The 15,239-nt window shown below is 39.9% G+C and overlaps 1 protein-coding gene across 4 annotated transcripts in view; it reads right to left on the reverse strand.

Annotated features, from left to right (window-relative positions):
• Nucleotides 1-10,267: 10,267 nt before the first annotated feature.
• Nucleotides 10,268-15,239, reverse strand: part of LOC146464139 (uncharacterized) — a 28,937-nt gene continuing 23,965 nt past the window's right edge. For all 4 annotated transcript variants that reach the window (XM_085130064.1, XM_085130062.1, XM_085130061.1 and 1 more), the window contains one exon: nt 10,268-12,846. In XM_085130064.1, the coding sequence (XP_084986190.1) occupies nt 12,218-12,846 (629 nt within the window). In that variant the 3' untranslated portion in view covers nt 10,268-12,217. The remainder of the gene's footprint in view (nt 12,847-15,239) is intronic.

A 15,239-nucleotide genomic window follows, 5' to 3' on the forward strand; every position in this document is an offset into this window, starting at 1 on the left:
TTTTTTTAAATGTTGCTTATTTGCATCTTTGTAATTTCTATTGTTCTCCATTAAAGGGGAAGTATCATGAGGTTTTTGACCTCTTTTGTTAAAAATGGTGAAATAGGACCTTCACTTTGCTACAAAGTAATTCTAGAACAACGAGAGTAGAGAAATCAACCCAATTCTTGACAGAAACAACTCGTACTCTGTTTTAGTGCAGTTTTGAAACAAAAATGCGAAAACTTGAAAAACATTAGCCTAATATTTTTCAAGTTTTAATCCATTCTGACCTACACTTTCTCTGGCCAGGGGCACTAATCGACAGTTTTATTACACTGGGGTGATAATTTATAACAAAACTAGACAATTATTTTTTGTTTCTGTTGTCAGACAAACATTTTTGGGTTTTGAAATGACATAAGATTTTCATGATACTTCCCCTTTAAGGTAAATAAAAACTACCGTTCGGATAGCCTGCTTAGCAAGCCTTTCCGTGGCCGGGTTTTGTGTGTTTTTTGCTGTTTGAACGCGCGAAAACTGGGACGAGAGCGGAGAAAACAAAACAAAACAACAACAACAACAACAACAACAACAAACAGAAAAAAACAAACAAAGAAAAAGAAAGGGGAGGAACGGGACAGGAAGGAAACACTTGCCCTCAAATCCCGCGGTTTGAAAAACTCCTCTTTGAAATTTGACGCTTCAGTGAATTCAACGCTTGACTGATTTTAACATTGGCCTGCAATGCATGGGTTTACGGGCGGTGCGCGAGAGCCAGAATCTCTGTTAGTCGTTTGGTCGTAGCCGCTATGTTGGATTTTGAAAATCGTAGGGAGTTGTGGAAAGGAGGCGGAGATGCGGACGGAGAGAAAACGCCTCCCCTCCCTCTCCCCCTCCCTCTCCCTCTCCCTCTCCCTCTCCCTCTCCCTATGTTTGCTTTTGCTCCGATGTCCACCTCGTTGTTCACACTTTCTACTATCCCCAATCTTCCTATGCTTTTAACATCCAAGATGGCGGCTAATTGGCTGATCCAAAATAATGCGTCTACATTGCAGGCTACTATAATAATGAGTTTGCCAATAGCAGAAAGCGTTGTCCTCAGGGATGTGAAATTTCACTTTCGGAGATCCAGTGAAAATCAAAACATTCTACGTGAAAACTTTAAAAACTGCAAAAGCCGTGTACGAAGATCCTGCTTGCTTGTACGTTGGATCTCACAGGACATCTAATCAGCCAAACTTGAAAAATAGACGATGAGAAGTCCAAAGACTACTGCAAAGCTGACACAACGTAATATATTTAAAAACAATATTTCGGCTGGCCAAACCAGCCTTTTTCAGGTTTAGATGTTACTAAATTATATAAATGAAATTACAATATCACATTATGGAGGATGTTGCAATACATAGGAGCGGCGAAAATGACGTTTAAAGGTACCAAACGATAAGAAAATAAGTAAAATAAAAATAATAAAAAAATACAATTCGTCTCGTCTATTCAAACCGTGGGGTTCCAAGGTCCCCGCTAAATCTATAAGAAAGGACTCTAGGCTTTTCTGATTGAATCACGTGAGGAGTGGATAACTTCAAGTGGTATTTAGCTTAGCTCTTCGTATCCACCGTATATGTTCTACTAACGCTACATTTCAACTCCGCGTTAATGAATTAAAAGCTTATCTCCTCGCACGAGGATATCATAACACCTTCCTTGACTCACAATTCCTACGAGCTGCTAATATTTTTCGCACTGACGCTCTGCAAACTAACCGTAACGACTCTATTAACCGCATACCTTTTGTCGTTACATATAATCCAGCACTTCCTCACCTCTCTAATATATCAGTTACGCAAACATTTTAACATATTACTTTCCTCCGACCGTTGCAGGGACGTTTTTAAACACCCACCTATCGTCGCTTATAGACGCACTTCCAAATGTAACGGCTTCTAATTGTGCATAAATTTCGTGAAAATGATGATCGTGCTGATTTTTTTAAATGTTGCTTATTTGCATTTTTTTTTATCTTTGTAATTTCTATTGTTCTCTACTAAGGTAAATAAAAACTACCGTTCGGATAGCCTGCTTAGCAAGCCTTTCCGTGGCCTGCTTTTGCGCTTTTTTTTTTTTCGCTGTTTGAACACGCGAAAATTGGGACGAGAGCGGAGAAGAAAAAAACAAAAGAAAAACAACAAGAACAACAACAAACAGAAAAACAAACAAAGGAAAAGAAAGGGGAGGAACGGTACAGGAAGGAAACACTTGCCCTCAAATCCCGCGGTTTGAAATTTGACGCTTCAGTGAATTCATCGTTTGACTGACTTTAACAATGGCCTGCAATGCAGGCGTTTACGGGCAGTGCGCGAGAGCCAGAATCTCTGTTAGTCGTTTAGTCGTAGCCACTATGTTGGATTTTGAAAATTTTAGGGAGTTGGGGAAAGGGGGCGGAGATGCGGACGGAGAGAAAACGCCTCCCCTCCCTCTCCCTGTTTTTTCTTTTGCTCTGATATCTACCTCGTCAGTGTTCACACTTTCTACTTTCTACTCTATTTTTGCAAGGTTTTAGTTAGGAAAATTGTTTTTGTACAGCATTAACCTCACGATTTCCCTTTTCAGGATGTTTTTGTATTTGTGTTAAAGCCTCCTGAATAAAATGTTATGTTATGTTATGTGTATGTACTCTCCCCAATCTTCTTATGCTTTTAACATCCAAGATGGCGGCTAATGCGCTGAACCAAAATAATGCGCCTACATTGCAGGCTACTATAATAATGAGTTTGTCAATAGCAGAAAGCGTTATCCTCATGTCCTCAGGGATGTGAAATTTCACTCTCGTAGATCCAGTGAAAATCAAAACATTCTACGTGAAAACTTTAAAAACTGCAAAAGCCGTGAACGAAGATCCTGCTTGCTTGTACGTTGGATCTCACGGGAGATCTAATCAGCCAAACTTGAAAAATAGACGATGAGAAGTCCAAAGACTACTGCAAGGCTGACACAACGTAATGTTTCGTTTGGCAACACCTTGTGAACGTCATCTCCGCCTCTCCTATGTATTGCAACATCCTCCATAATATAATATTGTAATTTCATGTATATAATTAAGTAACATCTAAAACTGAAGAAGGCTGGTTTGGCCAGCCGAAATATTGTTTTTAAATATATTACGTTGTTTCAACCTTGCAGTAGTCTTTAGACTTCTCATCGTCTATTCTACGTGAGCTTCTTGTTGGTCTCCAGATTATTATACACGCCGAGCTCTTATCGGTTATTGCTTGAATCGAGGACGCCCAGTAGAATCTTGTCTTCAACGATACTTTGGAGCGCGCTAATCACTAAAGCTCGAGCACGTTCTTTTGCCATTGCCAGTACTTGAAAGATTCACCTTTTTATAGCAGCTGCGTATCAAATATTCTTTCAGCAAGAAAATCTTAGCTAGCCATTTCCTTCGACACCATACCATAACCGGACACAGTTGCACCTAGATTATACAAAGTAAAGACAATTTTGCAGTCGAGGAGAAAATCTAGAGAGGAGCAATAAGAAGAGAAACTCATTAGACCTTTGTTTCTCTCTGGGATCAGCTTTCTGGTAAAACTCAACGTCGTCATTTTAATCTCTCGAATGTTAACAGTAAAACTCAACGCTAATATTAATCAGACAACGGGCTTTGGCAACATGTTTGTTGGATCACTGCGCATGCGGTTTCACAGAACGATTGGACATCTGGAGAGATGCAAAGTGTATTTCTGGTGAAACAGGAATCACCTGCGTCATTTATCGAAATATATCAAAGGGTTCAGATGTTTCTACAGCAACGAGACCGTTGTACCTACCGTTTGCAGTTCCATTTAAAATGTACCGCAACGCATTTCAAGGGGTTCGTAATATTTCTGTCACGAGGGAAGGTAACGCCGTTTCGGCGAATCTCAGCTCTTAAAACTACAGCTCGGCTGATATTCACCAGTCCCCCATGCATAGGAACCAGGACCCGTTTGTCCGAAAGCCGATTAACGCTAATCCACGATAAAACGTTAACCGAGATTTTCATTTCGCTCGTTAAAAATGTTATAAATCTAATTTTAAGCTAACAGTAAAGAAAAGAAAACGTCAAAACTGACGGACCAAAATCTTTTTTAAAAATCTTTATTGTTTAGTATTTAAACTGGAATCAAAGTTCTCAGTTATCCAGGATTAGCTTAATCGGGCTCTGAACAACTGGGCCAAGACAAGTCAATATTCTCCTCCCTCGCTTGGCAGTCCTCTCTTTAAGGCAAACTAGATGGAATAAGATTACTGAAGACATCGCAAGTGTCTGTTTATGGTTAACCAGAACAGACATTTCGTAAAGTTGCCGGGTACACAATATAACTTTTTCAAGTTGTACTGTTCTACACTCTGTAATTTATTTTCGCTGGGGAGTTAGCTGCTGTTCGTGTTATCAGGGTGTCCGTGATAGCAAGGTGTCCGTAAGACGAGAGTTAGCTGTACTAGTTCGGACGCTTTACCACTCAGCAGCTATAGGAGACTTGTGGGAGCTTAGGCCCATAAACTAAGTTCATGGACAAACATCCTGCATACTGCTAGGATTTGAATGGCGATCAGTGGTATTTGTGAAAGAAGTTTTAGACGTGTTCAGATTATATTGGAAAAGAAGAAAATACTGCGTTTGCGGAAAAAATGCGAGGGATAAAAAGATGAAGGAAGACCACGTATATTATTTCTTCGCGGCCCACTCGACCGAACATCCGGACCAGTTGAATAATAGTTAAGGATGGTGCTTTATTCTGGTATAGCGCATAAGAACAGCGCATCTCGGGATGGGTCTAGAAATACGGGTTTATTTAAAGACGTTACCTACATATACAAAGGTATTTTTGCGCGTTTTATGGCAATTTGGGAAAAGTAAGTCTGGCGAGTATTGTTGAAATCCAAGCCGGGTAACCACACATTTTCCAGAAATATTTAAATAATTCCAGAGGGAAGTATGGGAAAAAAGGCCATAAATTGTTTTGTTCAATTACTTTTGGTTCATTATCTGTGAAAACTGTGTGGCCGCCACCAATTTTCTTTTTCATGGATTTCAATAGTCCTTGCTAAGATCTGCTTTTCCCGCAAAAGTAATTCTGTATTAAGAGGCATATTCCTTAACGTTGGTCGCTCCTATAAAGAAAAAAAATCAACACATCATTTTGATATAAAACATCAGAACGCAATTAATCTGGCCCTGGGATCAGATTTGATACCAGACTGTCTGGAAGAAACTCTATAATTATATAGCAGACTGATCCGTACTTCAATCCAAGGTGATCTGATGAGCCACTTTGGTTTTTTGACAGCGTGTCCTCGATCGAATCTAACTTTTACCTAACTTTTAACTTTTTCTAACTTTGAACACTAAGGCTCCCAGGTACTCATGAATTTCGAGGACGTTTCTCAGTTGCCGTTTCCTGGGTTAATTCGACATTAATCCCTTTATAAACTCACGGTCAAAACGACGATCACAAACCGTCAGGCCTTACTCCAACACACTTTGCATTTCAACAGTTTAATTTCAATCCCATGATTCTCCGCTGGTGGAAAACTCAAGGCATCAAACGCTACGACTCGCTGGAATGTCTTGAAATGACGGCAGCTGTTGGAGCGAACTTCGTGGTCACTAACTTTTCCGCTGTTAATCATTTCTTTGATTGTCGCCCTGCATGGTGCGCCTGTTGGCCTTGTTACCTGCTGTTTGCAGTTCCTTACAAAATCTGGCGTAACGCGATCCAAGGTGTGCGTGACATTGCTGTCACGATGGAAGGTAACGCCATTTCCGCAAATCTCGGAACTTCAAGCTACAATTTGGCTGATCTTCACCAGTCTCCCGTGCATAGAAACCAGCCAATTTCAAGTGCACAACAAATGGCATCTGAAATAGTTCCTGTGGCTTATGGGATTCCTTCCCATACGTTTTTCCCTCCGCCCTCCCTGCAGGGTACACTGGGTAATCCACGTTTCAAGGCTTTACAATCGTACGGCTGGGTTTCTATTTGTATTGCACTGTTGCAGTGTTAATTATTGAAAACGTTAGTCTCCTTTTTAACCATTAGCTATAAGAGCGGAAAAACAGCAACCAATCCTAACGATTAATTCATACAGGAAGCTGAATGCTCTTACTTTGTATTCGAATACCAATTTTCTCACGGGTGTTTAGATAGAGGACGAGCAGAGACATAACTCGGGGTAAAGATAGATATAGATAGATAGATACTTTAAGATAGATACTTTATTATAAACACCATTGCAGCCATAAGCTGAATTACGGGATATTTACAAATTCTAATAATAACAAAGAGAAAATAAGAAAATCATCTACATCTTATAGACATGGCTAAAAATAAAACTGTTCTTCAAACGCTCGGTCTTACATAGGGGGAGAGTGAAATCACTTTTGCGTCTCAGTGCATATTTACAACTCTTCCTTTGAGGGAGGAGGCTATGGAGACTGTGGGTCGGGTTACAGACGATCTCATCAAACAGATCGATTGAAATCTTTTCTCTCCTCTCATGAAGTTTCGGTAGGCCAAATGTTTCTAGTGCTACACTATATGACAGGTCATGATAGATGATTCTGAATGCCCTTCTTTGGATCCGTTCCAAATCTTCACTTATGTAGTTTGGTAGAGAACGATGGAATACAGGACTTGCGTATTCCAGGACGGGCCTAATACATGTCACATAGAATTGCACCAGTTCACTTGGTGCCACTCCGGATCTCTTGAGTTGACATAAAAAGTAGAGACGAGAGGAACATTTTCTAATTAGTTCAGAGCTGTGCATGTTCCACTTTAAATCGTGGCTAATGGTCACGCCTAGCAATTTGGCACTGGTGACTAATTCAAGGGGTTTGCCATTTAGGACTAGGGGTTCAAAATCGTGGTTGCTATTGAAGAATCAAATTCGAAGTTCTTTGTGCTTGGGCTCATTCAGTTGGAACCCATCGAGGCTCGCTTGTCTCGAAAGGTCATCCACAGCTTCTTGGAGTTTGCTCTCACAACCCTTTGTAACTATTTCGGAACAAGATGTATCATCCACGTATTTCCACATGTCAACTGGTGTGTCCAATTCATTAATCATGACAAGAAATAACCAGGGGCCTAATTTCGTTCCCTCGGGGACACCGGATGGCACAGAGCGCCATTCAGAGTGACAATCCTGAGCAAGTTTAACTCTTTGTTTCCGGTCCATCAAGAAGTCAACGATCCAACCTTTGACTTGACTCGGAATATCATATGTTGTTAGTTTTTGAACAAGAACACTGTGATCGATAAGGTCCAAGGCCTTACGGAAATCAAGAAGGACTACTCTTGCCGTGGCACCATTTCCGTCGGTGTTAACAAGCCAATTATGCGTCATACTGACCAAGGCATGTGTAGTAGACGATTTGGGAATAGTTCCAAATTGTCGAGGGTCAATTCTTTGTAACACAGCAGGTTTACAGTCGAACCAGGTCAAGCGTACCCCCCTAGACTCTATTAATGGATCGATTATTTGAAAATTGAACCCATTAGTCGTTTCAAAGAATGCATTCATTTATTCATTGTTAACGCGGATCAATGATTAAATTAAAATTCGCACAACATAGATCCGCGCTAACAGTAAAAGCAATAGCCTGTAAAATTCAAACTACAGTACATTTGAAACAGCTCGTTCGTTCAAACTGTTCCTGCATGTTGTTGACACATTCATATATTAATTCGTTATGCAAATTTGGTCATGGCAAGAGCACAAAGTCAAGCGCTTGCAAATGAGTCGGGCTGAAAAATTCCAATTTATCTTTCATGTGTAGCATTACCTACCTTGTAGCATGAAAAAGTTTGGTATATATTATTATTTCACCAGACTGTCCATCATACGTCGACGAATAGCGCAACACATGTGCTGCCATTGTCGAAGGTCAACTGCATGAAATGAACATCTTTCACTGTGAGTTCGCATACTTTTCGCTAAATTAATTTGCATATACCTCAAAAAGAGAACCGTTTGTTATAATAAAACGCTTCCAGTCCTTTTTCATTTTTGTTTTTGAATAACTAACGGAAAAAACGTAAGTGTACAAACGTAAAATGTTCATTTAGTGATCATTAGTGAGTTTAAATTTACGCGACAGGACCCACCGTGCCCGGTTTAAAATGGCGAATTTTCTTTCTGACAGTACATCTGTTTTTTGGGAAATCCACTGTTATATAAATCAAGAATTGCCGCTCTGAATATATTGAGAGGGGTTTTTCCCGCGGGCTTTCTGGTTTTCTGGTTTCATGCATGGTTCGTATAATCCAATCAGAAATCTAATTTTGAGTTGAATACTTGAAACGACTAACGGGTTCAATTTTCAAATAATAGATTCATTAATAGAATCTAGGGGGGTACGCTTGACCTGGTTCGACTGTAACGTATTTCTCAATAATGTGATCTTCAGCGAGTTTAGACAGGATGGACGTAAGGGAAATCGGACGGAGGTGCTTGTTAATGTCATTAATAGGCCTTTCTTTTGGGACCGGGACTACGTCAGCCTCTTTCCAAGAAGGCGGAAGGCGGGATTCGTGGAACGAGGAGTTGAGGATCGCAGAGACTGGACCCGCCAGGAGATCAGCGTTTTCTTTTAATAACAATGCCGGGATACCGTCTTGCCCATGTGCTTTGGAGGGGTTGAGTGCAGATAGTTTCATAAAAGTTGAAAACTCCGATATCATATTTACGGCATGACTTTCGTTGTTGGCTTGTGGTGGGTCAAAAGGATTGTGGGTTAGAGGCTCAAAATCCTGCATTGGGGTCAGGAACGCTGAATTGATGTGATTTGCCAGGACACCAGGTGAAAAATCTAGGTGTCGCAGTAATTTGCTAGTGTTCTCCCGCGTTTCTGAGGCAGGTGACATGCCGCTGAGCTTTTTCACATCTTTCCACCACACAGATGGCTTACACTCCCTCAAATGGCTAACCTTTGCTTCGTAATACTTTGGCCGGCAGATCTTACGCTCACGATTCACGCAATTTCTGAGCATTCGAAAGGTATCTATATTTCCTTTTGCGAGGGCACATTGGCGTCGTTTGATCAAGAGGGACGGCGTCTCATTGTTTGTGAACTTGCAAAAAAAGCTATTAAATGTTAATTTTGTAAATACATGTTCTCAGAGATCTTTGGTTCTTGCCATTTGTTGGTAATAACAGGAATAATTTCCATCCAAGAATCAACATTGATTTGAAGTTGATTTATTGTCTCTTCTCGGCAACTAATCAGGATCTGTTTTCTAAACTTCAACTCCTAAATTAATTTCGGGAATTTGCTGACCAAACAGACCGCAACAGAGGAAATTGACTACAACTGCAGTCAGATGTCGAAAGGTACTATCAAAATAATTGCTCAACTGTCCGACGAAATTTATAATATCGTGTCTTATTTACTATGAAGACCACGCGCTTGTCGCGCGTTGCAGCATCACGCCGAATTTAACAAGGACCACGGAATTACCTGTCCTGTTTTTCAAATGATATAATCTGTTGGCCTTCCACTTGAGTTATATCTCACACTGAGACGGATCCCTAAAAACCACGAGTGCTGTTTGAAGCTATAGCAAAAGCTTCAAGTCGAAAAACACCGAAACTTCGTGTAGCAGATTAGCAGACCTTGAATCGCTTTAACTACAATTACTTTGACGCTTTTGTCCCAAACTGCTGGTTCAGAAGATATTTGGGCATTCTTCCTTCGTATTATTGTAAGAAATCAGTTGTTATTATAGGTGCTCCACCTCCAAAAGAACGACTGCTTGCTCTGTGAAGTGGCTTCACTCCGCCATCATTTTTCTTTTGTTACAAGTAAAGTGACGTCACATACGCTTATGACGTGATGTTTTGGCTGCGCGCGGCAGCAACACTTTTAGAGTCAATATAGCACTGTTTTCGAACGGGAAATGACGGCTATTGGAAAAGTTCATGCAAGTTTTAAGTTTAGAATCGGCTTTTGTATATACAAAACTAGAAAAAAGAGGAGAAAAAGTTTTTGTTTCATATACACTTTAAACTATTTTTAAATTGTACTCTAGATCTTGTACTCCTTGTTAGTGAAGAGCATCCATATTAATTATTTTGTTGAAGTTTTGCAGTCACGAGCATTATGTTTTCCCGGATTCCTCTGCCTTTGCCTAGCTGTCAAATATCATATACTTTCTCTGGTGCTTGCATCTCTGGTGAAAAACTAGAATTTAATAACGAGTTAACGAACTGGGAAACGAGAATCAACAACAGTAACAATAGCAACAAATCCTTTATTTTATGATCAAGACAAAAAATGCAGTTTATACTTAGTTTATAACATTTGCGAGCTTCTACAACTGGTTATAAAATACAAAAAATGTATTTAAAATTGATTGTCTGAAGAAAAAAATTCGAATAGAGGCCCTAGACTATTTTTTCAAAGAAATGTTTCAGCGGCTTTAATTTTCATAAAGTACAGCTTGGACTTATTAACACACTAACCTACCAGCTTATAATTAAAAGAGCCAAGCCGAACTAGACTAACATTCAGGAGTGCGTATTCTGAGAGAGGAGATTTTGGATGGAAGGGGGTGGGGGTGGTGCAATTACATGTATTGGACGTGCTGATATTCTTAAATTCTATGGTTTGCCGCATTTGTGATCGATTGTGGTTCATCCGTTAATATCTTTTTCAGTATTTGTACTCTTTTGTATATGCACTGCCACATAAAAACTACCGTTCAGAAAATCCATTTAAATCCCTAGACAAAACGTTATTTAGGGGTTTTCAGTTGGTTTGATAAGATAGATTTAAAATCCAGTTTACGGCAAACGTAAGATTCGCGACTATATTTTCTTGAAATAATTTAGTCAGTAGATGAAAATAGTGCAAAACAATTCTGGCCTGTCATGCTAACGCCAAACTACTCAATTTTACTGAGAAACTGAAAGCAGCGAGTGGCAAATGAAGGCTTAACATGGTTACCTGGTAATTTCTGCCGTCTGCCGTAGACATATTTTTAAGTCTCTCGATTAACTTAGTCTTAGTGAATTGCTAAGCGAGAATTGTTTGAATAGAACTGTTAATTCTACGATAAACGAGATTGAACCCACGGTAATCGGTGATATCGCTTATCGCAACAGAGGCCCGGTGAAATGCCTTCCAGTTTTGCAATTCTGCCTCAAAAATTTTCCGGCCGATTGTTGTACATACAGATCCGTTAAAAGACTGAAGTTAACTAGTAAACAGACTTAGGCTACAGTATGTCTACACTATGCTGGATAACATTTTATGCCGTTGTGTAAAATACTCCGGCCTGTTGTGAACAGAAGTGGCCCAAAACCGCCGCCATCTTTTCACTAGACGATCCTCGTTCCTCGTTGTTGACTTATGTTTCGGTTCGATTCTCAGTTCACACTACTCAAGAAACCTATCCGATATGTGACGATTCGTTTTCAAGACTGAAGCAGCGCAGCATCACCTCGTCACAAAAATTGAACCGAAATCGGCGTTTTGTGTGTGAACGAAAGCCCTATCCGCTATGTTTTTGGTGCCGACACAAGAGCTATCCGGTATAGTGTAGACATAGCCTGAAGTTAATGATGAACACTTTGCCAAAAGATGTTTTGAGACTCTACGTCAATGTGCATATTAAACGCTATAAACAGCACTGAATGAAGCTCAGCAACTTACTGGTCTTTGATACGGGTGAAGAATAAGAGGCAAAACAATGACCCACCTTTAGCCTGGCAAGCAGGCTACTTACGATAAGTGTGCCAAGTTGTTGGGAGCCAATGACAGGATGCTAGGAGGACATGCTACACATATATCTAAAAATGATATTAAACTTCGATGACATGCAAGATTAGGATTTGATTCAATAATTATTCATGAAAAGAAAACACTGAAAATGATTACCATGAAGGAAATTTGGTGAACGTTTGTTTTGTTCTCGTTTTCTTAACCCACTTCTCGCCGTTTGGGCCGAAGCATCTGTACTGCCAGTTTGAACACCAGACAGGCCCCCTATGCAAGCAGAGATATCACAAAGGAAACACGAAACACGTTTCAGGCCGGTTCCCCATTTACAGCACTGCCTGAGATGCCTTAGGGCTGGGTTTGCACAGGAAACTTAGTTTCGTTTACAGTATACTATCTGCTACAATAAATCAATGAATTACTCTTCTTCGTTTCTGGTATATTACATAAAAACTTGCTTTGTTTTTACGATAACGGCCTCAGTTTCATCTCGGTGAATTTAAGAGAAAGAGCGTTTCTGAACATATTCCATGCGGGGCCCTTATAGTCAGTTGTTCTTGGCTTGTATTTTCCGTTCAAATTAGATTGGTGGCAACTTTTGTACCACCAGGCACCAGTGTATGACACAGCACAGTTTCCACCGTTTCTGTCGTTATCTTTATCTTTTGTTGTAAACGCCATTTTATTGTGATATGTTAAAGCATCTCCTGCGGTCCCTGAATACGGACCCACATCAAGTCGATAGAGCGCCTGCTCATCACCAATGCTGAACCTGCCATATTTGGCATACACTCTAACTCCGTTCCAGTCCTCCAGCTCCACTCGCAAAGAGCTGGGTCTAGAGGCCGTCAGCCTGTGGATCTTGTCATTTCCTAACCAGAACTCAGCCGTCAGCTGACCAAAGCCTGTTTTGTAGTCGTTCCATCCCCGATAGAAATCCACCGATCCGTCTTGTCTTCTTTGAAACACAGTCCATCCTCCACCGTCAGTGCGCATATCACAATAGACATTGAAGTATCCTTTACCGTCTGGGTTCACAGAGTACACTCCGTTCTGAGTATGGCCTGATTTCAACAGCGATGAGCAATCTCGATCTAGGGAAAAACAAAAGCCTGCGATTAGAAAAATTTGTCGAAAATAATAATAATAATAATAATAATAATAATAATAATAATAATAATAATAAAAACAAGAGGAATTGAAATACTATACTAATCTGAAAGTAGTGAGGACGCTATCGAAAGACAATCTCTTGTCTGTTATCAATTTTAGTTCGTAGCTGCAGCTTTTAGGGGACACTGCCTCTTTCTGGTGGCTGCCTGGATTCTAATTTCATTAAGCGTTCTATCTTGGTGAATATCAGTGGGTTTCTAGTATTTTACAGTTTAGTGCGATGTACTTTACTTTAATAATTAATTTAGCTAGCCTCCTTTACAGTTTTATATTCTTGTAAAGATAACCGCGATCCAGCCTTTGGCTGCAATTGTTTTCATAACACTGTACTAATACTTAGTGCTGATACAATAAAGATGGAGTATAGCGTTTGTTGCGTTTATCACGCACCATTTTATGCAGTCTACGGTAAATTCAGAATCAAAGTTGTATTGCTCTCGGCTCCATCAGTACAACGCAAGAAACAAGTTTCTTTTATTCCAAGTCATGTCTTACAATTTCCATGCCTGCTTATTTGTATTACAAGTACGAAGTGTCCTGCTATTAAAACTATTAATGAACACCTCTGTTTATTATCAATGCAAGGGTTAACGTGTGTTGTTGTTTTTTGGCCAAATGTTATCCGGCAATGGTGATAAAAAAAGTCCATCTCGCAACGATTTCGGTAGCGCGCGAGAGCAGACGCCATTTGCTGCTCTTGTTTCATCCCCTCCTCGAATAAGCGCATCCTGCCTTTTGTTAAATTTAGATTAAACGCCTCGCTTATTTAAAGATTAAAGGTGTGTGGGCTAGCCTATCGGGCTAGCTCCCATCAATCAAAGATATTAAAGGGATTTTAAATTGCAAGCAAAGTTCACGCAAACCCACAGGTCTAATCATAACTGAGGTCAACGGCACGGACTTAGACGCGGCTAAAAGTTGGATTTCGTGGTAAAAAGTCGATGAAAAAAATAGATGATAGGAGATCAATCGATCCGTCCATATCAACTGATGACTGTTGCATAATTGATTATCGATTCGTGCGGAGTCTAAGTATCCATGATCCACTGGTTTGGCATACTGAACAAGCATCAATGTAAATGTAAGGAGTTTAAACTTGTGTTCTTAGTCTTCATTCCTTGTTTGTTTTGCTGTTTTTTCTAAATTTGTTTTTCCTCTGTAAGACTTTTTCGGTCTTTATTACTCGGAAAATCTAAGGATCTAATTTATATTGGGACTGGGTAATTTGCGAGTTGTGGAGTTGCGAGTTGCAGTTGCGAGTTGCAGTTGCGAGTTGCGAGTTGCGAGTTGCGAGTTGCGAGTTGCGAGTTGCGAGTTGCGAGTTGCGAGTTGCGAGTTGCGAGTTGCGAGTTGCGAGTTGCGAGTTGCGAGTTGCGAGTTGCGAGTTGCGAGTTGCGAGTTGCGAGTTGCGAGTTGCGAGTTGCCAAAACAAGAAAATGAAAATTTCTAGAAAAGATAACGTTATATAAAAGTTAGGGATCGCAAGGACGTAAAAACGCACTTTTCAGAGAAAAGGGTATACTTAAATCTTTTGTTGAGTTCAGTTTTAATATAAACCAAAGTCACAACAAGAGAATAACCTTTTTGAGCAAAGGAAGTGTAAGGGATCGATGCCACTGGTTTATAAATCTCAGATAACTTATAACATTGGACGAATCCTCTATGGCGAACAAAAATTAACTGCACGACTACGTGGTCTTTACCATCGCAACTTTCCAGATCGCTACATTCCGTCAGAGTTTCTAAGATTTTCCCACGCGTTTATTAAACCGCAAACAGCGGATTCATGTGCACGTGCATGTGCAAGCAAGATCTTCACTGGTTACCCGCAGAGTTTTGGATCGAATTCAAAATATTACTACTTGTTTTCAAAGCGTTAAATGGTATCGCTCCACGTTATATCTGTGATCTCATCAGGGAAAAGGCATCAATCACAAGCTCTTTGAGATCTAGTGACATCACTTTGTCAGAGGTGCCTCGAACCAAATGTAAGACTTTTGGTGATCGAGCATTCGCTTTTGCTGGTCCATCCAAGTGGAATAAGCTTCCTCTGGCAATTAGGACTGCCAAGAACTTAAATACTTTCAAGAAACACTTGAAGACATTTTTTTAAAGAAAAAAAAAAAAAAGCATACGACATCTGATTATTCCCTACTTTGTTTATTTTATTTCTTACTTTTTTGTTTGATTGATTATTCTTAAAATTTAGTCAAAATCAATAAAATTTAAAATTTATAAATTTTATATTTTATTGATTTTGACTAAATTTTTCGTTTTTATATTGTAAGCGCTTGCTTTTGAATATCATACAAAA

The sequence above is a fragment of the Pavona decussata genome, unplaced genomic scaffold (genome assembly GCF_977016875.1).
Source record: "Pavona decussata unplaced genomic scaffold, jaPavDecu1.1 SCAFFOLD_168, whole genome shotgun sequence".
Taxonomy (NCBI): domain Eukaryota; kingdom Metazoa; phylum Cnidaria; class Anthozoa; order Scleractinia; family Agariciidae; genus Pavona; species Pavona decussata.